Source organism: Fragaria vesca, linkage group LG2 (genome assembly GCF_000184155.1).
Source record: "Fragaria vesca subsp. vesca linkage group LG2, FraVesHawaii_1.0, whole genome shotgun sequence".
Lineage (NCBI taxonomy): Eukaryota > Viridiplantae > Streptophyta > Magnoliopsida > Rosales > Rosaceae > Fragaria > Fragaria vesca.
This window is the reverse complement of record NC_020492.1, coordinates 18,083,906-18,105,066: the sequence shown is the minus strand read 5'-3', so window position 1 is coordinate 18,105,066 and position 21,161 is coordinate 18,083,906. Positions and strand designations below refer to the sequence as shown.

At 39.7% G+C, this 21,161-nt stretch overlaps 6 protein-coding genes across 6 annotated transcripts in view; 2 read left to right on the top strand and 4 right to left on the bottom strand.

Moving 5' to 3' along the window:
* The window catches only part of LOC101313960 (monoglyceride lipase-like), a 3,386-nt gene extending 572 nt beyond the window's left edge, over positions 1-2,814 (top strand). Inside the window, exons 2-7 of the mRNA XM_004292613.1 lie at positions 25-57; positions 1,348-1,494; positions 1,688-1,818; positions 1,904-2,041; positions 2,136-2,234; positions 2,332-2,814. Coding sequence (XP_004292661.1) covers positions 25-57; positions 1,348-1,494; positions 1,688-1,818; positions 1,904-2,041; positions 2,136-2,234; positions 2,332-2,703 — 920 coding nt within the window. The 3' untranslated portion in view covers positions 2,704-2,814. The remainder of the gene's footprint in view (positions 1-24; positions 58-1,347; positions 1,495-1,687; positions 1,819-1,903; positions 2,042-2,135; positions 2,235-2,331) is intronic.
* A 179-nt stretch (positions 2,815-2,993) lies between these two features.
* Positions 2,994-6,493, bottom strand: LOC101308244 (UDP-glucuronic acid decarboxylase 1-like). The gene is made up of 7 exons (XM_004290747.1): positions 5,693-6,493; positions 5,428-5,575; positions 4,878-4,957; positions 4,691-4,774; positions 4,523-4,597; positions 3,689-3,781; positions 2,994-3,596 (listed from the first exon to the last, which is right to left on the bottom strand). Exons 1-7 carry the CDS (start codon positions 6,308-6,310, stop codon positions 3,375-3,377), a joined length of 1,320 nt encoding a protein of 439 aa, XP_004290795.1. The 5' UTR covers positions 6,311-6,493; the 3' UTR covers positions 2,994-3,374.
* A 7,755-nt stretch (positions 6,494-14,248) lies between these two features.
* LOC101307950 (21 kDa protein-like) lies at positions 14,249-15,051 on the bottom strand. Its single transcript, XM_004290746.1, has one exon. It carries the CDS (start codon positions 14,964-14,966, stop codon positions 14,373-14,375), a length of 594 nt encoding a protein of 197 aa, XP_004290794.1. The 5' UTR covers positions 14,967-15,051; the 3' UTR covers positions 14,249-14,372.
* Positions 15,052-15,930: 879 nt separating this feature from the next.
* LOC101307654 (peter Pan-like protein-like) lies at positions 15,931-18,459 on the top strand. The gene is made up of 7 exons (XM_004290745.1): positions 15,931-16,126; positions 16,215-16,394; positions 16,628-16,858; positions 17,033-17,143; positions 17,229-17,416; positions 17,808-18,001; positions 18,098-18,459. Exons 1-7 carry the CDS (start codon positions 16,109-16,111, stop codon positions 18,214-18,216), a joined length of 1,041 nt encoding a protein of 346 aa, XP_004290793.1. The 5' UTR covers positions 15,931-16,108; the 3' UTR covers positions 18,217-18,459.
* A 128-nt stretch (positions 18,460-18,587) lies between these two features.
* On the bottom strand, positions 18,588-19,509 carry LOC101307362 (mitochondrial zinc maintenance protein 1, mitochondrial-like). Its single transcript, XM_004290744.1, has 2 exons — positions 18,929-19,509; positions 18,588-18,843 (listed from the first exon to the last, which is right to left on the bottom strand). The coding sequence occupies exons 1-2, from the start codon at positions 19,167-19,169 to the stop codon at positions 18,770-18,772; spliced, it is 315 nt and encodes a 104-aa protein (XP_004290792.1). The 5' UTR covers positions 19,170-19,509; the 3' UTR covers positions 18,588-18,769.
* A 218-nt stretch (positions 19,510-19,727) lies between these two features.
* Positions 19,728-21,126, bottom strand: LOC101313678. The gene is made up of 2 exons (XM_004292612.1): positions 20,427-21,126; positions 19,728-19,843 (listed from the first exon to the last, which is right to left on the bottom strand). The coding sequence occupies exons 1-2, from the start codon at positions 21,124-21,126 to the stop codon at positions 19,728-19,730; spliced, it is 816 nt and encodes a 271-aa protein (XP_004292660.1).
* Between the last annotated feature and the right edge of the window lie 35 nt (positions 21,127-21,161).

Below are 21,161 nucleotides of genomic sequence, written 5' to 3'. Positions count from 1 at the left end.
GGGGATTCATAAATGGTGTTGCAGGTTATGGCATGGAGTGCAGCGGTTTCATGAGAGGTAATAAATATCAACTTAAATAACTCTACCTTCCCATTTCTACCTCTTCATAGTTTCATTTTGTTTTGAATTATTAGCTCTCTAATTTTAGGCCTCTGTTCTTAACATGTTCACCCTTTTCACTGCTTAACCTATTCTAGTATCAATAATGCACAACATCAAGTCATCAATGACTTCAATGACTTACTCAATTTCCCCCCTCAGAAAAATCAATAATGCAGAAACAGATCAGCTGGGATTTTTTGCTTCCTTGAATGAAAGTTATACTACAGTAGTTTCTGCATTTATTGAACTTGATCATGAAAATCTAAGGGCACAAGAAACTTAAGCTTTTCGGCAACTTTTCCTGTTCTCTCTTTTTTGGCAAGTTTCACTTGGAAATCCAGCAGGTTACAAAGCAAAAATCTTCATCTTTCTTCTATATCTCATTTCAGAATATAACAAGTTTCTTCCTTTTATCTTCACACTAGTGCTAGGACTATCAAAGGAAAAACTAAAAATGAAGGTAAAACCAGTAATTCAATTTTCAAGCCAACAAAATGTTTGCCTGTTTTGTTTTTACTTTTCCCTTTTTACTGTATCATGATGATTCATGAAGAACCAGAAGTTTTACCAGAAAAGATTGAAGATAGTGGAAAAGGAGAAACAAACAAAGTAGCTGGATAAGAACATTATCTTTCAAGGAAAGAGTACACCATGGAGCAATACCGACAGAAGTCCTATCCAAACTTATTGCAAAAAATCAGACAAAATAGCTTTTGTTATTTTCAAGAACGTACACCCATACTTCTCTTCTGCTACGCCACTATAAGACTAATCCAATTCATATTCCCAAAGACTTATTGTGACACCATATCACTATGACAATATCCATCTATTTGTTTTCTTTCCTTTTCCTACTTTATTCTTTTTCATAAAATTTGTTACATATACAAATCATAATGTAGCTCTTACTGTTTTTCACCAGTTAAAAGATATGGTCTTTATATTTTCCTTTTTCTTTATCAAGTAATTGCTGTATGGCCATGACAGCATCCATTTGATTCTGAAATCAGTGAAATGTCATATCAAGTAGCCCCATGTCCGAAAACAAAACGAAATTTTTGTGGTCAACTGGGTTTGGTGTGGTTTGGTTGCCAAACATTAAGTTCTCTTAAGTTCTCTTTGGTTGTTGGGTCCTCTAAGACCCAATATAACCAATGCCAAAACTATATGCAAATGACAAAGTTAATAGACAAGAATCACCAATATTGACCTAACTGAATGCACTGATCTATCATTGTGTTATAGAATGTGGCGTCCGGCTAGCAAATGCCGGGTATGCAGTATTCGGAATCGATTATGAGGGCCACGGGCGTTCTCGGGGGGCCAGGTGTTACATTAAGAAGTTCGAAAACATTGTTAACGATTGCTGTGACTTCTTCAAGTCGATTTGTGGTAAGTTTCATTGATCTATTATCACTCTTGGCTCTTAGGCATTTATTCTTTGTTAGACACATTGTATGTTAGTTTATCCAAACAAGTTTTACCGAAGATCTAGATTGACTTTATAGTACATTAGTGTGTTATCTTGTTTGGTAAGAAAAAACATCAACGGTAACATAACCTAGGGATTTCACTGGCATTACAGCGGAGGAAGAGTACAGGGACAAGTGTAGATTCTTGTATGGAGAATCCATGGGAGGGGCAGTGGCCTTATTGCTTCATAAGAAGGATCCCACATTTTGGAATGGTGCTGTTCTTGTTGCACCAATGTGCAAGGTAAAACACAAGCTGTATATTTCGGTTGTGTTAGATCAGCTTGGTTCACCAAAACTCATTGCCTTATTCCATCCGACATTGTTAGATATCGGAGAAAGTAAAGCCGCATCCACTGGTTGTGAATGTATTGACCAGAGTGGAGGAGATTATACCAAAATGGAAGATTGTACCCACCAAAGACGTCATTGATTCTGCCTTCAAAGACCCTGCAAAGCGCGAAGTGGTACTTGGTTTTTACAACATTTACTGAGAAAGCTACATGGGAATTTAAGTGTTTTTTTTTTCAGTGTTTAAGTGGGTTTTTTTTTCCTTTTCAGATAAGAAGCAATAAACTTATCTACCAAGACAAGCCGAGGCTGAAAACAGCTTTGGAAATGCTCAGAACTAGCATGAGCCTTGAAGACAGTTTACATGAGGTAGGTTTTTGCTCCCAATGACTCGATCACAATATACAAGTCAAAATTGTTTCACTCATTCACTTAATCAGACTCGCTTTCTGTTAAAATTGGGCAGGTGAAACTACCTTTCTTTGTTTTACATGGGGAGGCAGATACAGTTACAGACCCTGAAGTGAGCAAGTCTCTGTATAAAAAAGCCAGCAGCCCAGACAAGACCATAAAATTGTACCCTGGAATGTGGCATGGCTTGACATCAGGAGAGCCTGATGGGAACGTCGAAATCGTGTTTACAGACATCATACTTTGGCTGGAGAAGCACACTACCGATAGCAATGTTATGGATGTGCAGCCAATCGAAACATTTAATGACGGCATTGTGAAGCTGAACACCACAGCATCATCACCTGAAACCATGCACAAACATCAGCAAGGGCGCTATTTTTGTGGGCTAAAGGGACGAAGATTACAACATCACTCGGCAATGTAATCCGGCATGTTGGGAATCATAGCTACTGTTAAGCACTTGTGCATAATCACCTATAAGCTACTCTCAAATTCTCCTCCCAAATGATAGATGGAAATCAGTATGATCAGAAATGGGAGGAAGTGGAATAAACAGTTGCCTGTTTTTATTGAACCTGAAATCTATGGTTTGGTGTATTCTATTAGAAACATTTCATGGTTAAACAAAAGAAGAGTTCATCAACTTCTGGCTGAAATTCATGAAGTTGATCAATCTCAGAATATAATTGAAATGTAGACTGATTACATTATATTAGATCATGAAGTGTGTGATGTAATCTATTATTTTCTCAAATGTAGACCATTGCATAAAAAAGAATATGAGGAAGATTGTAAAACGAAGCTCGCTGTCTATTAAGCTTTTTAAGAGGATAACAATACATAAAGAACAGAGGATGGACATGACAACAAATGCCGAAAGAAGACACCTCCAAACCTACTCCAAATAGAGAAGAACTTAGGAACTTATATGCTACTACTGTTGCTGCTATTGCTACTGCTGCCGCGACCTTGCTGCTATATTCTTGTTTGGAAAATGGAGGGTAAAGAACGAAAAGGATTATCATTCCCGTTGCCATTGGCTGGAGACAAGTATGTATGGCCAAATGCCATAATGCCAATACAGATACGGTAAAATTACATGGTGGTGGTGGCACCGGCAGCTTCCTTGTGGTCACCAAAGATACGTTTGCTGAAGTCTGAGACCATGAGTGGGAGTCCCTTGCGGAGGGACACCTTTGGTTGCCAGCCCAGAAGGTCTTTGGCCTTTGTGATATCAGGCTTCCTCTTGTGTGGGTCATCCTCAGTATTTGGCCTGAACTCAATCTTTGCATCTTTGTCAATTGTTTCTTGGACCACCTGCACCAACATTATTCACCACCGTATAGGATCAACCAAATGCCAAACCTCAAAAATTAAGCTAAGATTAGAGAGTTCACAATGTAAATTACCTTAGCGAGCTCAAGCATGGTGAATTCACCAGGGTTCCCGAGATTGAAAGGTCCAACATGCTCTCCTTCCATCAGCCGCATCAGACCATCCACCTGTTGTAATACACAAATGGCTCTTCAGCAACAGCAACAATAGTAAACAAGCAAATCACATATCTGGAAGAAAACCCTTCCTTACATAACAGCAAAAAAACATTAGTAATATATCAACTAGAACAAACCTCCCCCAGAAAACCCAATTAGACTATTTACTTCCTCAATTATATCTCTTTACTTTTCCTAAACATCGCAAAAGACCCGAGGATCCTGGTTTCAACATAAAGGTAAAATGAAAAGTGCAAACAGCTCCACCCAGATTCATCAGCATAAGTTGCGATTAAGAAATGCAAATGGTGATGACACCCCATAAGAAGAAATTGACCACAATGCAGAGCGTTGACCAAACTTCATAGATCAGAAACTTTACTTGCCAGCAATCATGCACATGCAGAAAAGGCAGTATCACCTCTCTAGTGTGCACACATTTCAGTTCCAGGAATCAACTGCCATTGTTTTGTTTTATGCACATGGGAATCATAATAGTCAATCTACTTCAGAAACCTCCCCAGATTCACTAATACCACTACCACTCAAAATCTCAGTCCCCAGCCTTGCATTATTAAAACAAAAATTCACTAGGCTCGATACCCTTAAAAGAAGCAACAACAAATTCTAAACTAATAAAGTAGGTTGCTAACAAGCACAGCAAGAAAAAGAAAGGACGTAAAGACAACACACCCACCCCAGTAGGCCAATTCTTAAAATATAAGATTAAAGTAGAACAGTAAAAATTACCAGATCAGAAACGTATTGGAAACTCCTCGTCTGCTTTCCATCACCGTAAACAGTCATAGGCTCTTTCCTCAACGCCTGCATTATAATTCACCATCAACAATTCACCCCTACAATTCACCTCACACCACAAAGTCGAAAAACTAAACAGCTGGGCTCCAAGTAATTTACCTGAGCAACAAAGTTACTAACAACACGGCCGTCGTCTATGCACATTCTCGGGCCATATGTGTTGAAGATCCTAGCAATCCTAACCTGCAGTACCCATATCAAATCAAAACAACAGAAACCATTAACCACCGTGAAAAACAAATTCACCCTTCAGTAAAAATCGGATGATTGAGTTACAGTGATTTACCTCAACTCCAGCTCCTCTATGGTAGTCCATGGTCAATGTCTCAGCCGTACGCTTTCCCTCGTCGTAGCAACTTCGGACACCTGTCGCACGTTCAGACAGCCAACGATAATTTGTCAGGTTTTACAGACCAAACCTCAGTGCCTGTCAGATCTGCACCGGACCTACCCTGAAACTAACCCCTCCAGCCACAATTACCACTCTGCCCTCCCCGGGTTTCTGGTTTTACCCTTTCTACCACACTCGGCGAGAGCTGAGAGCCATCTCCACCGTCCGATGAGTGGACCCGCAAATCACGGGTAAGCTCGGAAACCGACTGGAAAAAAATCCACCCGACCGGATCTAGGAGGGCTACTGCACTCGGCGGGTCCCACAACCTGGGGGGTCCAACGTGGTGCGGCATCATCGTGAGAAAAGGACAAGCCCTCCCCGAACTACGGTTTCAAAAATCAGAAATGAAAACTATGCCCCGCGCACGTTAGAGCCCACCCATGTCTCCTCGCTAAAATGCGCCGATTCGGAAATAGAAAGCGGCAGAGAGAAAGAGGCTTACCGATGGGGTTGACGTTTCCCCAGTAGGTCTCGACCTGAGGGTGCTGCAGAGGATCGCCGTAGACCTCGCTGGTGCTGGTCAACAAGAACCGAGCTCCGACCCGCTTAGCCAGCCCGAGCATGTTCAAAGTTCCCACCACATTTGTCTTGTGCAATCTCCGAAATTCGAGAATTAAGGAATACAAAACCTACACAAATAAATCGAATCGAAAAACGAAAACGAAAAACAAACACCCTCTGATTGTTTGAATGTTTAAAAAGGATATGATAGTCTTGACGGGGTTGAACTTGTAATGGACAGGGGAGGCAGGACAGGCGAGATGGTAGATCTGGTCGACTTCGAGGAGGAGAGGCTCGACGACGTCGTGTCGGATTAATTCGAATCTCGGGTTCCCGAAATGATGCTGCACATTCTCTTTCCTCCCGGTGAAGAAATTATCTACCACAATTACACTGTCGCCTCGTTCCATGAGGCGGTCGACGAGGTGAGACCCGACGAACCCGGCCCCGCCGGTGACGACGATCCGGAGACCCTTGCGCTTGAGGCCCAGCGGGACCTTCCCGCCGGAATTGTAATTGGTCAACCCGAACCGGCGCTCGTAGGCCGGTTTGTGGGAGAGGTGGGTGGACTCGAAGTCGAACCTGACGAAGTCGTTGGGGATCGGGTTCTGGCCGTGGAAGGCGGGGCGAGACGACGGCAGGAGGGTGAAGCAGACGGTGGCGATGACAATGCCGACCAGGATGAAAATCAGGCGCTGTTCCCGGAGGAGGTACCCAATCGGACGGGTCACCGAGGCCCAAGGCTTCGGGCGTTTCGGCGAGTAGGTGTCGGAAGCGGGCTGGGCCTCGTCGTGCCCGCCCCGGAATATCAGCTCCGACCCCATTTTTTTTCCAACCGTTTCGATTCGGAAATCAGAGCAGACTCTTCTGATCGGGACAAAAGCGTTGATGGGTAGGGAGGAAAATGTAGAGAGAATCAGAGAGGAAGCTGAGTCAGACGAGTTTTCAACTCGCCGGGAACTCAGTCGTGGCGGGTTGTGGCGGTGCGGGGGTTTCTTCACTCGTCTGGGGTTATGAATGCCTTTGCTCTCTGTCTGCTGTGGTATTTAAGCAGTGAGGGGGTTGGAAACAAGGCTTGGTTTTCGGGTTAATTACGGGAAGGCCATTGGGTTTTTTTCCTCCTTTCTCTCGCTTTGAAAAGTAAACGGGTGTCATTGGGTGTGATTCGAAATCGTCAATAGTTGGTGATTTGGGGGGGTTAATTAATCTCTCATTTAATTAAATTAAACTAATTTCCTTTTTATTGATTATGATTGTGATTAATCACTTTCTTTAACTGGGGAGGTGGATACTTGGGGGATATTAATTTCCTCAGTTGGGCTATTCTGACTTGGTTTTGATTTATTGCATTACAGTCAATCAAATCTAGCTTGGTGTGCATAGAGAAAGAGTCTTGATTGAGTTGATTCATCTCGATCATCAGTTACTTCTTAATTTTGGATGTATTACATTTCGAACCTTTTGTCATAGATATATTTTCTAAGTCAATTCAGAAAACATACACTTGAAGCATTGTTTTAAAGTGATGTATTTTGTTGCAATTTTCAAAAAAGAAAACGTAGTATTTACACACTAAATATTAGAAAACATAATACGTTAAATATTACATTACATTACATAGTGTATGTGCGTTACGGATCGCTACTACTGTCATGGTTACACAAGCAATGTGGTAAAACAACACATTAACACAAATAAATTGAGGTAAACAAAATGCGAGTTTTGCAAATGACATGTGAGGCATATTCAATATGTATAAGGAAATAAAAGGAAGGAAAGTTCAACAACCTAGTTTTACCCCAAAACTGTGGACTTTGCGCATTAGTCATACGACATCAATAAAATGAATCACAAAAATGATCAAGATGATGCATAATTAGATACAATTGAGGAAACAAGACCAATTATATGAATTATCGTTTCATTCGTTTTTTTTTTTTAATAGATTATCGTTTCATTCGTATGTGGTCTAAAGTCTACACAACAACTAATATATACTTGTTAGTTGGGTTGTGCTTATTGATTTGAGATCATTTTTGTCTAATCATAAAGTTTCATCATAAACTATAAGTAAAAGATTTTCTAATGATGTTATGCATGATGAGTGAGATTCAAAATTTGAGATAGAACTATTCGAAATTTGTAATTTGGTTGTTAATACAAAATGGTCACATAATGGAAGTAGTTTATAATTTGTGAGGATAACTTAAGCAGTAATAGAATATCAATAATTAAAAAGAGAGTGGTGGTTACTGGTGCAGGAGAACCTTAACTTTACTGGAACCTCCAAATATGAAATTTCAGATTTTTATACTGTTGATTTGGAAACGTTACAGGTTACAGGTCACATATATCATGCATTTTATACACCATTATTATGCATCCGGCCTCTTATTTTATTTCTGAGTGAAAATCAAGTCACAAGTTTATGCAGCTTCATTTCCACATTGCACGTTAATGAAAAACACTTTGGAGTAATGATTATGTCGTCAGTTAAAATTTAATCTTCAGTTAAAGTAACTGGGGATTAATGTGACATCAAGCTCAGTTTTGTTTTTTGTTTTCTAACTAGTTCGAGCATGAATTCCGCTCGTTTCTATTACTAATACAAGCCTGAAAAGAACAAGCACCAAATTATAGATCGACTTTTCTATTTGCTTTGTGAAACCAGGAGATCTGTAGGGCTCCGAAAGTTGAGTTTGTTTTCCGTTCGACGGCGCGTCCATGGACGCTATCGTCGGACGAGAGGTATGGGTGGCCAGTTGGTGGTCGAACCTAGTAGGACGGTGGCAATGGTTCGAGAGGTGGGTCTATTCTGGGGGACGGTTTTACGAGGTGTTTAGGTGGTTCCTCGGCTTATTCTGGTGATTACTGATAATGGTTGTCGTCTTTTTTGCGAGTGAGATCATATCATGTTGTGGCAGTAGGGTAGACTAGAGTGACGGTATGACATGAAAGGGAGAAGGCGGCGGCGATTCACCTAATCAGATCCATCTTCGATTTTGGTGGTATCTCTCTACGCCACGTTTTGTTGCAGATCTGGGAAGAGCGGCATGATTCAGTTTCTAGTGTTGAATGTGATCAGGGTTGCCTTGTGGATGCGTGATGGCTGTTGTTGGCGGAGTAGGTGGCGGGATGGCGCTAGGAGACGCCGAATCTCTTGGTGGCCAGCCTATTGAGGGCCATAGGTTTGTAGGGTGTTAGGCCATCTCCTCAAGGTGTAAAATGGACCATATATGGTATAAATTTTTAGACCCTTAAAATGTACTATTTATCTAAATAGTATGGTCTATAATTTTTCCAACTCCAATCCTTTTAGTCTAAATTATAGATTCTAATATATTTTATTCAATTTTAGATCAATTGATCAATTAATATCATCTAAAAGTGAGCCAGCAACTTGCCTTCCGTGGTCTAAACGATGGTCTATATTTATACCAAATTATAGACTTTAGACCTTCGTTTGCGTTTTTCGTAATAGACCCAATATGTGATTGGAGATGGATTTGGGACATTTAAGGTCTATAATTGGACCCAATATCTATACACCTTCGTTTGGAGATGACCTCAGGGTCTTTTCTAGTTCTTTTATTTCTTTTGGTTTTTGATTTTTGTTTTTTTGGTTTAGTGTTGGTTGTTTCGTCGTCCCTCCCTTTTAGACGAGGGTGTTAAGGTGTTGGTTGTTTGGTGTCTTTTGTAGTTTTGGTAGGGTCATATTTGGTGTCATGTACATGGACTATCAGTTTTAATATCGGTGTTTTTTTGTTGTCAATGTAATAAGGAGGTTGTCTCTGTATATATGCTGACGATTTTGGTATATGGTGTTTGTGGGGTTGTTTCTTCTTAAAGTTGGTTGTAAGGAGATATCGAGACATTTATATGGGGTTTAGGAGTATGTTACATTTGAACCATTTTCGGTTCATGTTTATTGTAATCGTTGGTACGTGAGTAGAGTACTTATGTCACTGCACAAAACAATCCTAAAGTGAACGTTGGTTTTGTTGATGTCTCGAGGACATACAATCAAACGGTGAATCATAAACCATACCGATTAATGATATAATTTGTTTGGTATTTAGCTCGATTCTGTGAACGATGACATATACAAATAAATCTTAAACACATGTAATCCACCCGATTAAGGTCGTCCCAAAAGCTTAATCAAACATCTAATTGATGCATCTTAAGCTAAGAGCTCACCCTACTAGCTAGTTATAAGTCGACCCATGCATATTGTCACAAGCCAATGAAGCCATTAGTACTTGTTAACAGTTTATTGCGATTTACGTGAAGGAACTATTCCAGCTAATGAAATTGACATATAATACTGACAACGCTTTAGTTCTCTTCGTCGACTTTTCAAAAGTTTACAATATTGAACGAACAATCGCAATTTGTTTGCAACGATTTGTTTGATCATTTGACCAAACAAAGAATTCGAAAGTCATCTTGAGCCAAACAAAAATAGAAAAAGAAAAGGTTAAAATTAAGAAGTGAGTCATGTCTTATGGCTGACTAAACTAATTGATACGTTAAAAAGTCTCTAAATATGCAAAGGACTTGATTCTCATTGAACAAAATTTTATTGAGACTTTTAAGGTGATATGCACCATGCAATAGTCAGTAATGTAAACACTTTTGGTCTATTTATATGATTTAAACTATAAGAAATTTCAAGTATGATTTTTTTTTTTTAATCTTTTTATGTATTCATTGATCGGTCTATCGAATAATGAATACTTAACGCACGTATACAGAGTTTTCCGTTATAAAACAAAGAACTTTAAAATAGTCCACACATTACAAGTATTGTTGTATTGAAATTTTAGAAGAAGTACAAGACTGTTAAAATGTTTATAGTTGCTCGTTTGTACGGTTAGTCAAAAACATCACTTTGGCAAATGAAAACAAATGAATTTGTTCTAAAGGGTCGGGCAAAAGCTAGCGAGCCAACCCTATGGAGTCCCCCAAATTTAGAACATGCATCCTCGTGTTTACTTCTTTTTCATCGTCAAGGTTAGGGTTCTTAAGAAAGCTAAACACCCTTTACGTAATATGAAGCAATTCCTCTTGCCTTTGATGAATAAAGACACCACCTATTTTCTTTAATATCATACTTTATAATCCATGAAAATGCTAATTAAGCCACATGAGATGTGTACGTTGAGAGAGGCGAGACATTTGGTAATGGCTAATGGTACCACGCTAGCTTGCATCTGTGCACTTCATACCTTCTTTCATTCTAAACAAGAAGTTACGACCATTTCAGATCGAGCTTGCAACTTCTTCTTGAATATACAGATAAACGAAAAGTCCATGCATGGCTTCGTATTCAAGTTAGGTTAGGATTAGGGTTAGGTAGTGGATGATTAAGACCCAGCAGAAAAAATGGTTGGGGCGCCTCTATCTAGCTATCTGACTATCTCCCATCTATATATATATATATAGGTATTCTATACATATTAGGCATTATATCTTCGGCCCTATAGAATAGAATGGCATCTTCCGTACGAAGTTAACTAATACCCAACTATATATACAAAGTATGGATAATTAATCGGTTACACGGGTGGGTGATGGGTGTCTTATTTGTTTTTTTTTTTTTTTTTTAGAGGAAGGTGTCTTATTGTTTGTCGTTCAATAAATTTTGAGTCATTTTAAACTAAAATTTAGACATACGTATTGAATTACAAATTATTCATTCTTATTCACTAGTACATTGTTACGAAAACAACTATTTGTTGGATGAAGCGACTCTAATATACATGACAACTACATTTAAACTGATTGATACATTAGTCGACGGGACAAACTTGTTGGTAACAAGCTTATAGAGTTATAGGTATTCTATTAGCTACTTTAACTAAATTTGTTTGTCGACTAACTAGAAATGAAATGAAGGGTTAGATTCTCTTTTGACTTCACTCAATAACGTCGGATCGTGTCATAGATCTTGATGTCTTTGGGTTGTCCCTAACTATAACTAGATGGAGATCGGAATTGCATGGTGTTAGGAATTGAGGGATTGTGATTATTATGAGGAGGAATATGCACCAAATAGGTAGATGTGAGCGAGTCAAGAACTTCAATCAAGACCCACAAAGACGGGGACTTGGTTTGCACGTCGGGTTCATATTCAAGCAACGTTGACGCTGCTCCATACACGTGGCGCTTTACGATTTCGCACGTTTTCTGCCCCATTTTGCCACCAACACGGCAACACCCATGATTGGAAATTTTATTGTTTCTATATATAAAAGTAGAAACAACGAAGATGCGTAGTCTAGATTTTTATGCCCGATCCCATAATCCTATATAGGGTAAATTTGCAACTTGAACCATTTACCGGATGCTTGCTTTTTCTTTGATCTAAATGTTAACGCTTCCATCATTCTGACTATGAAAAATAGATTGAGATTTATTTACGTCACGTCGGTTAGATTCAACATGGGTATATATAGATGATTTTGTTATTTAACTAGACTCTTATCAACTCGACCACTATTGATAGTTATTACGCTAAACTTGGCTAACTGTTTTAGAATCAATATAATCGAAAATTCTTTAAATGTTCGTGAGTGCTCGTCTACTCGATCAACAAATGAACAAATTATCTCAACAATCCTAATCTCTACTAAAATGTGTAGTTATATGTTACATTCGAATGTATAAATAATGTTTAGAAGAAGATGAATTATTTTGGTCTTGTTTTGTTTTGTGACATTTGTCATTTTATGTCTAGTGAAAATGCCTAAAACAAGATCCAAAACACCAACCCATGCCTTCAAAATAACTCTAGCCCACCACAGTTTAGTATCGACTAGTAGTAGTGGAGAGACTCCAGCAATTGTACCAGAACCAAATGATTGATTCATTGTTTATTTGAAATTTGTCACATTTGGTCTTTTTATGAAGGCGATGTGCAACCTTTTTCATTTGATCCATGAACGTTGTTTGATTAGCCCACGCCCACTTATAAGATCAGAACAAGAGGTACTGGTGCCATGTTTAGAACCAACTTAGAACGACCTATATCACCAAATATATATATGTCAACTTTAAGGGCCATACCTTCCGCTATATAGCGTGAGCAATTCCATTACCCTTAGCCTATAGAGAGACATGAAGATATTTGGTACATCACCGATGGTCTCTAACAATAAGGCTGATGGAAGATGGTCATATTCGCCTTGAGCATCGTACTAAGAGTAAAACGAGTATGAATAAATTGGTTCACTTAAAATTACTATATTTAAGTTACTATACAAACTTAAATTTTCACCGCATATCGGTTATAGACAAAAATACAACGTTTATCTATTGTCATGCAAGAATATAATCGTGGTAAAGATTTTTTTTATAAGTTGACAAAAATACCGCAGCTTGATTATGCAAACCCTAGAAAAGTAGATGTGATAGAATCATGGAAACAACAAACTAAACTATAGTAAAAAAGAGACGTGCAGGAATCATATGTACCATTCCCAGGTATATATGAGTTCCAAGCATGATTACTTGTTTTAAAAAAGTTCCTTTAGGAAAGAAGTATGTGTCAAAAGTCCCAAGCTTTCTCTTAGCTACCAAACAGGAACAGCACCAAAAATCTTCGATTTTCCAGAAGTCTTTAATCTGTCTGGTAAAAGGGAAGTTACATACTGTATTAGGTTGTATCCCCATTAAAATCTTTGATTTAGTTTTACCTTTTTCTTCTTAATTTTTAACCGAAAAGAAAAAAAATCAAGTTAACAATGCAGAAACCAGCAAACGTCCAATGCATAAAAATGACTGTTCTAATAAGTCTGCAAATAAATTGACCCCAATCCAAAAATGTAGAAGATGAATTGACCTGACAATAATGCATACGTGTGTTAGCTTATGACTAAGTGATTATATACCTAAAAGAAGTTTAGGGTTCGATCACTCTCTGTCAATTTCTCAGACCTCTGAAAATGACTCCCATGGAAGAAGAAAGAAGAAGGATGCAAAGTCAATTAAAATCACTCGGTCCTGTACGCAATCTGTTTCAGCGGACTTAGTTCAGTGACGGTCCTCAATGGATGAGCAATCAAAATCACTCCGACTCTTTTTGCTAAACTAACGTTTCAATGTTGTTTTTTCAAAGATGAACAAGATGCAAATAGGCCAAAAGTTGTATATGCAAGTCTACAACACTAGTGATAGTAGGAAAGTTAAACAATCGAACGAACGCAGTGTTAACACTTTTCAAAGTTTAAAGCTTATGTTTTAAGGTTTAGAGGTTCGGATTGCGAAAAGTTTATATGTTAATTATGATATTTGAGTGAAATGATCATACATATGTACGTCAAAAGATATCACATGGTTTTCTATTTAAGCATGATAAACGTAAGTTTGCGATTTACGGATTTGCTAAGATGGAATGAAGGTGCGCTTAGAGAATATTGCACCAGAATAGCCTCATTGACATTACCCGCAAGGTTATAGATCTAATATTGCAGAAGAAAGATCCCACATATTCACTTTCAAGACTTCAAATATGAGTTCTAGTTGAATTAGGTGTGATGCTTGGTTGCAAAGATCCTACTAATTTAGTATTTTCCTCTCTCACCCTTCATAGTACGAGGCTATGAGCTCTGCCACCAACTTCAATAATTGCTCGTCTACAACTAGAAAAAACTATGATGTACAACAACAACTGCTTGGTGGTTAATTCCACATTCGTTTGGTATCATACATAATTCACCTGCCGACACTGAGAATTCTATCATCAAACCTTAAAATCTAAACAAATTGATCAGAACAACTAAGTTGGAGAGTATGAACAAAACATGTAACCCTGTTGGCTCAGCTAGCATTGCTCTTATTATGGAGTAATTTTATGATGAAGAATACATGGTAGTCACATTCCTATGGATCAGGGAAGCTTTCCAAGCCAGTGGCAGCAAGTTTGTTAGCAAGAGCCAGTGCGTTACTGGTGAAATGAGTTGCTCTCAAAACCCGATTTTTAAGCGATTTGAGTTGGTTTCCTTTTCGGTCCTCCTCAAAACCGTCCAAGCAAGTGTTTCCGTCAGTAAGCGCGGCACTCAGCCATGTGTTAAGGTCCCCCATTTGCGTGACGAATGTGGTTCTGCTCAGCTTTCTTAGTACACCAAGCGATTTGTGAAGCTCATCAATGGCATTGTCGAAACACTCCATGCAATCAGATAGAGCAACTCCAAATTTTCCCTTCATTCCGTTGTGCTTCTTGAGAGTGATCAAGTACCGAGTAACGATTTTGGTCTCCCCCAATGTCACCGAAACCCCGGCTCTAGCCCACCTGCTGGGGCTATTCTTTGCTGTGCTTGAAAATGATGCTAGTGAGCGGATGCAGAGGTCACGGTACCTCGTCACGCTGCAGGCGTGTTCCACATAGCTATGATCCCCATTTCCTGCTGTCAAAGGAGTTGGAATGGTCAGAAATGCAAAAAAAATGAATGTCACAAAAATGTTGGCGTACGCCATTTTGGGGAAAATGTAGTATTGGGGGAGTTGGATCCCTAGAAGATGATGATACTGAGAACCATTTAGAAATGAAATTCTATCTGAATGATGTGGGAAGGTCCAGAGCTACGAGGGGTGGTGTTATAAAGGGGTAAAGGGTGAGAACCTTTTTCTGGAAGGTTTGGTTTGGTTTGCTACATAGGCAAGAGGCTGGTGAGTTCAATAAAGATTGGGAGAAAGTGGAGGTTGAAATGGTGAAGAACATGTGAAGGGGCAGGTGAATCAATTGTTCTTTTATCATCTTTAATTTGCAATTTTGGTGCAAGGATGTCTTATCTTGTTCTTGAGATGGGGATCATTGCTGACCATCTTATTAGCTTGTTCTTGTCACACACAGCACCACATGAATTATGTGGTCGCTAGTCCTACCAAGAGTTACCGGAAGATTTGATCTTTGGTAATTAGAAATCCTCAAGCTTGAGGTTTGCATCGCTTTCCTAGTTGTATGTTTCCAGCTTAGTTGAAGACGTCGTTTTAACCTTTTTGCATTATTCTCGTTGTTTTATATTTCGTTTTTATACTCTTGTAATTTTCAAACATTTCAACAAACATCTTGTCTTTTGTATCTTAAATCGTTAAATAAAAAAACATCATATATTTGCAGAAACACCAAACACGGACTCATCATAAAGTAGCCACCAAGAACACTATGAACCTAATTAAGATTCATGGGAAAGGATCATCAATGACGTGGTCCATGGTTTGTTTTAGAAATGGAAGAAATTAGGGGATTCTACTTTTCTGGCCAATCAAAAAATCAGAGAATCGAACCAGACTCCTCTATTCTCTAACACATAAAACCCAATAAAGCCCAATAGGCCCACCCTTTCCAGTAAAACGACACCGTTTCATCGCACCCTAACCCAGCCTCCACTACTTCCTCTCCCCGTCGTCTAAAACCTCAGTGTTCCTCCAAAACCCTAACAGGTAAACCTCCGACCAAAATTTCTCCGTTGTATTTTGGGTCTGAATCAAATTGAAAATTCATTTGATCGATGAACCCTGGAATTATAAATCATCATCTTTTTATGCTAATTTTGTGGTTTTATATGCAGTTTCAGTCCCAAAGCTTCGAAGCTTAAAGCTCGATACTTTAGGAATCCATGGCTCGTTTTAATAATGTAAGAATATTTTCGTTGCTTATAATTATTAGGTTGGTTTAGTTTTAGGCCTGTGTGAATGATTTTTGTTTTGATGAATTTGAAACAGAAGAGGAAGCCATTTGTGAAACCAATTGCAAAGAAGAAGCTGGCTACTGTAGACCATATCACAGGTGATAAGATCCCAAAGAGCTTTGTGTTTTCAAGAGGGAGGTTGCCTGGTCCTCTTAGGCAACTCAAAGCTGACTTGAAACAGTTGATGAGTCCCCATACTGCTCTCAATCTTAAGGTATATATTTCGATTACGTAATTTTGAAGATGCTGTTACTAAATGAACTGGCAAAAGATGATAGAAATCGTGCAAGGATGATGAGTTATGCTTAGCTTTTTTGTTTTGTCGTGATAATTTGAGGTTGTGATGAACTGAAAAGTGAAATGTTTAAGTTTGAGCTGTGTTTAAGACGGTTTGTTTATGCATTCTCTGTTGCTTGGATTAACTTAAATTCTGGCAACGTGTTTCAGGAGAAGAGACGGAACACTCTCAAGGACTTTCTGAATGTTGCTGGGCCTTATGGGGTTACACATTTCCTCATATTGTCGAAAACACTAACTGCACCCTACCTTAGAGTTGCCACAACTCCTCAAGGGCCAACTCTTACATTTAAAATAGAAGAGTACTCACTGGCAGTTGACATCAAACATTCTCAGAAGTTTCCAAGATGTCCGAAAGATCTTTTCAAGAATCCACCCATGGTAAACTAATTTCTCTATGGCAAAATATGAAGCTACAATGCCTTTACAGTTTCTTCTTATGCTATTTTCTTCTGCTTCACAAATTGACTGTATACTCGACTGATGAGTTTCATTTAGCCGAAGCATTTTCCATGGAAGGAAATGGGTTCTAATGATAACTGTTGTTTTTGGCAGAGTATTCTTTCTGGTTTTGGAAGTGGTGCTGGTCGCCACCAAGAACCTCCACAGTTAAAGCTCATATCTGCAGCATTTCGGAATATCTTTCCATCTATTGATGTTAACACTGTGAGTCTGAAAAAAAAGATATTAACTTGTTTCTGTTGAAAAAACTTGTCTCCCACTCACAATGGTCTTGATGTGAATGTTTCAGGTGAAACTTTCTTCCTGCCAGAGAATATTGTTGCTTCATTACAATGAAGACACAAAACTAATTGATTTTCGGCATTACTCTATAAGATTAGCGCCTGTTGGTGTTTCCCGCAGAATAAGAAAATTTGTTCAGAAGCATGAAGTACCTGATTTGAGGAATCTTCAAGACGTGAGTGACTTTGTCACAAAGTAAGGCACTTTCTTGTGATTTAATTATCTTGTTGTATACTAACGGATTTGAGACATTTTATTTCACTTCAAAGAGAATGAAAGCATGCATTTTGAGTTTTGAGGTGTTTGATTGAACTGCCTCATGTGGTCTGATTAGTGTGGATCAGGTTTATGAAAACTGGAAAACACTGTATTGCTAGAGTTGGTGGTTAGAAACCCTAAACACGGTAGCTGGAAGAATGGATATAATGTGATCAGTTCAGCCTGATTTTGCATTAGGTTATATTTGTTTCAACGAGTCTGTTGAAATAGAAAATCATGATAAAGTCCATTAGATAGATGATAACTAACAAAAAAGTTAGATTTCTATATTTTATGGTTGTATCTGATTCAGTTTCTCCTTCTCAAGGGCTGGGTATGGATCAGAAAGTGAAGGAGATGAAGAAGCAGCAACGGTAACTTTGGCTAGTGATCTAGGTAGGGTTAATCGGGCTTCTTCAAAAAGTGCTATTAAGCTCCAAGAGATAGGACCCAGGATGACTCTTCGCCTGATTAAGGTTGAGAATGGATTGTGTCAAGGCGCAGTCCTTTTCAGTGAGTATGGTAAGTGGATCTCATTCTTTGTTTCCCCTTTTGCACTATTTTATATCAGTAGGGAGTCATGGATAACATCTGAAGAACTATCCACTTCTCCTTCAGGTGATGGAAAGAAAAATGAAGACAACCACGAAGATGCTGAAAATGAGGAAGATGGCGATGAGGAGGAAGATGATGAAAATGAGGAAACTGATAGTGAGGACGAGGAAGAAGATGACTAGGATATGGAGGAAAACTAGCAACTCAGTCAGTGAGTTGAGATGAAGTAGATTGGAGTTGGTCTGATCTTTTTTGTATGAGGTCAGATATATGCAATTGTGATAGCGAGGGCAACCTTTGTAGCTATGTTTGTAACACCAATGACATTATATTACCTGTTTTTATTTTATTTTTCAAGTTGGGAAAATCAGTAGGTTGAGTTTGAACAATATATGATGTCCATTTATAACATGTTTTCTTCTTCCAAAACTAGCATCTTCTTGAATGTCTCTCTCTGTTTTCTGGCACCTCTTGAAACTAGAAATGTGAACATAGTCAAGTCGAACCAAGGCAAACAATCACATTCGTTCTAGTAAGAGCACAATGTGAATATAGTGAAGCAAAACAAAGCCAAAGTATCAAGATCATTATATGGAAAACCATTCCATGAACTGAAAATGGTTTAAGCACAACAATGGTTACAGAAAGAAAAAAGAAAATGAAGTTTGGGAAATATAACCCTCTAAAGAGCAACGCCGCCATACATTGTAAACTTGTTTCTCAATAACAGTAAGACTAAGATTTGGGAAGGATTTCTTCAGAAGGAATCTCAAGCGTAGCTCCGGCATGGTCCTTTTCCGGCTTCACTTCTGCAACCATTTCAATGTCAAATCAGTTACAGCAAAACGAGCAGACAAGTTCCGAATTGTAACAGAAAAGGTAGTGAAAGGTTACCGTAGCCGCCGCGGGAATTGAGCTTGGCCTGGACGATCATTGTGGAGATGAAGCTGGAGGCCTCGCGAGCCTCGCCGAGGAGTCTTTCAATCTCCGCCTCTGACGTCACTCCCCTATTCTCTTCGAATTTCTGTCGGACCTCCGCCGCCGAACCCTTGAGCATCACCGTATCTCCGGCAAACGACTTCCGAGTCGCTCTGAGCAGCGATCTGTAGGCCTTTAGTGCTTCTGCTCTCGCCATCTCACTCTCACTGCCCTTCTTCTCAGCCCTTCTCTCAGTTGTACTTTTAAGCTAGCTTCCAGAAACGACACCGTTTTGGGCTTTTTGGTATTGGGCTTGTACCGAAGCTTCTAATTAATCTTTCTGCTTCAGCTGCTCACTGCTGCTGTACGCAATTTGCTCAGTTAGAAGGGTTGTTCAAGATGTTTCTTTTTCCAGTAATTGAAAGATAGTAGTTTAGATTTCGGAATTCGTAGCATAAGATATGAACATTGCCGTCCGTTACATTCATTTGATAACACAACGTATGTAGTAAAATGCCCACTCAGAATCCTTTGAAGCATAAAATGATAAGGATGTGACACAGTGGCATGAACCCAAAATTCCAAATCCAAATCCAATTGCTGATATGTACCGATAGCTCTCTCTCTCTCAAAATGGACCAACAAGGTAGACAGGATGTGGGACTTCATAAACAGATTCCCTCCGGCATCCAGGGAACAAATCCTTTCAAATAGGTAACTGAGGCCAAAGATGGTCAAAGAAGCCTTCTGTACCAAGTCTGTCCAACTGGTTTGGTCACCTCAGTGAATCGACAACCATTCTGCAATCGTGTTTCTTACGGCGACATCTGTGATGCGATTTTTGATCTGTGAAAGTATTCTCACCCACAACCTCCATCATTGTATCGCTATCTGGAACAGGAAACAGAAATATCAGTGTATATGCAGCTGAATCAAATGAATTTGGCAAACCAAAAGTTCAAATCTCATGCATGAACAATCCAAGCGCAAGGCCTAACAAAAATTGGTAGATGCTGTGAGCCTGCTCACATCCATAGTGCCACAACGACACTCATTTGCTTAGCATTACAACTTATAAACAATCTATCATATCAACAAGAGGAGAAGAGCAGAATTCAGCAGTTAACACCATGACAAAAGCAAGAGTAAAAAGCAGAATCCACTGAGAATGCCAAATCAAGAGTTCACAACCTGTGAATCAAGTATAACAGGGCCACAATCTTTCACTCAATCAAAACAGTCAAAAATCCTTCACTCCTGACTTACTGACCAAGTTCAACGGCACAGTCAATATCAAACTTCGATACTAAAACTAAACAACATTGCACAGATCCAAGACCTCTGGAACTAGAAGCATAGACAGCAGATAGCAGAACAGTATGCATCAAATATGTGATCCAAAAGAAATGTTAAGCTCATGTTACATTATAGATGACACTGAAATCAACATTAAAACAATAAGAACAAAATGTACCTCCAAATCGATTGCCCCAAAACAACAGACGAGCATCCTCCTCCTCCTCATCAAGTTCATCACCATACCCAAACTCGGCGTCCCCACGGTAACCCGGTTCGCTACCATACCCGGATTCATTTCCCTGAGCATCAAACCCCCCACCCGGCCCAAACCCGACACCCGGAGTAGTCTCCTTCTCTCCACTCCCAACTCCATCCCTCTCCTTCCTCAAATTCCTAGCCTCACTCACATCCGATGCCCAATTCGCATCCCCATTCCCAAACAGCTCCCCACTCGAGTCCGTCCCAATCGCCACCGGAAAATCCGAACACGTCCCGTGAGCAGCGGAAGCCCCGACGGAGCAGCACCTCCGGGTCCCGCTCCGATCGCTGCTCCGACCCGACACCGACCTGGACCCGTGCCGCCGCCTCTTCCTGGCAAGGAATCGGAAGCTCCCGTGCTTGTGGTGGTGCCCTCCGGAGATGGTCCGGTCGTCGTCGACCAGAGTCAGCCGGGACATGTCGATGGCGTCGATGGAAAACGACGACGTGGCTCGGTTGGAGAGGCATGGGCGCTTGGTGTGGTAGGGTTTGGGGTTGGCGGGATCGGAGTCTAGGGTTTTGGTTGGCTGTTGTTGAAGCTGAAAAGGTCTCCAGCTATGGAGTTGAAATGTACACGAATCTAAGGAGGGCCGTGAGTCCAGGGCTTTGTGGGACATTTTAGGGTTTTGGGAGAAATCCAATTAGGGTTTTA

What these genes read in the sequence shown, in the direction of transcription:
- LOC101307654 (XM_004290745.1), top strand. An exon ending in ATACTGCTCTCAATCTTAAG is followed by an intron (nt 16,395 to 16,627) that starts GTATATATTTCG and finishes AACGTGTTTCAG; the next exon opens with GAGAAGAGACGGAACACTCT. An exon ending in TTTTCAAGAATCCACCCATG is followed by an intron (nt 16,859 to 17,032) that starts GTAAACTAATTT and finishes TGTTTTTGGCAG; the next exon opens with AGTATTCTTTCTGGTTTTGG.
- LOC101307950 (XM_004290746.1), bottom strand. Translation starts at nt 14,966, where the DNA reads ATGGCGTACGCCAACATTTTTGTGACATTCATTTTTTTTGCATTTCTG.
- LOC101307362 (XM_004290744.1), bottom strand. Translation starts at nt 19,169, where the DNA reads ATGGCGAGAGCAGAAGCACTAAAGGCCTACAGATCGCTGCTCAGAGCG. An exon ending in CAATTCCCGCGGCGGCTACG is followed by an intron (nt 18,844 to 18,928) that starts GTAACCTTTCAC and finishes AAATGGTTGCAG; the next exon opens with AAGTGAAGCCGGAAAAGGAC.
- LOC101313678 (XM_004292612.1), bottom strand. Translation starts at nt 21,126, where the DNA reads ATGTCCCACAAAGCCCTGGACTCACGGCCCTCCTTAGATTCGTGTACA. An exon ending in TTGGGGCAATCGATTTGGAG is followed by an intron (nt 19,844 to 20,426) that starts GTACATTTTGTT and finishes TTCCTGTTCCAG; the next exon opens with ATAGCGATACAATGATGGAG.
- LOC101308244 (XM_004290747.1), bottom strand. Translation starts at nt 6,310, where the DNA reads ATGGGGTCGGAGCTGATATTCCGGGGCGGGCACGACGAGGCCCAGCCC. An exon ending in GGGAAACGTCAACCCCATCG is followed by an intron (nt 4,958 to 5,427) that starts GTAAGCCTCTTT and finishes AACGTGCGACAG; the next exon opens with GTGTCCGAAGTTGCTACGAC. An exon ending in TTAGTAACTTTGTTGCTCAG is followed by an intron (nt 4,598 to 4,690) that starts GTAAATTACTTG and finishes ATTATAATGCAG; the next exon opens with GCGTTGAGGAAAGAGCCTAT.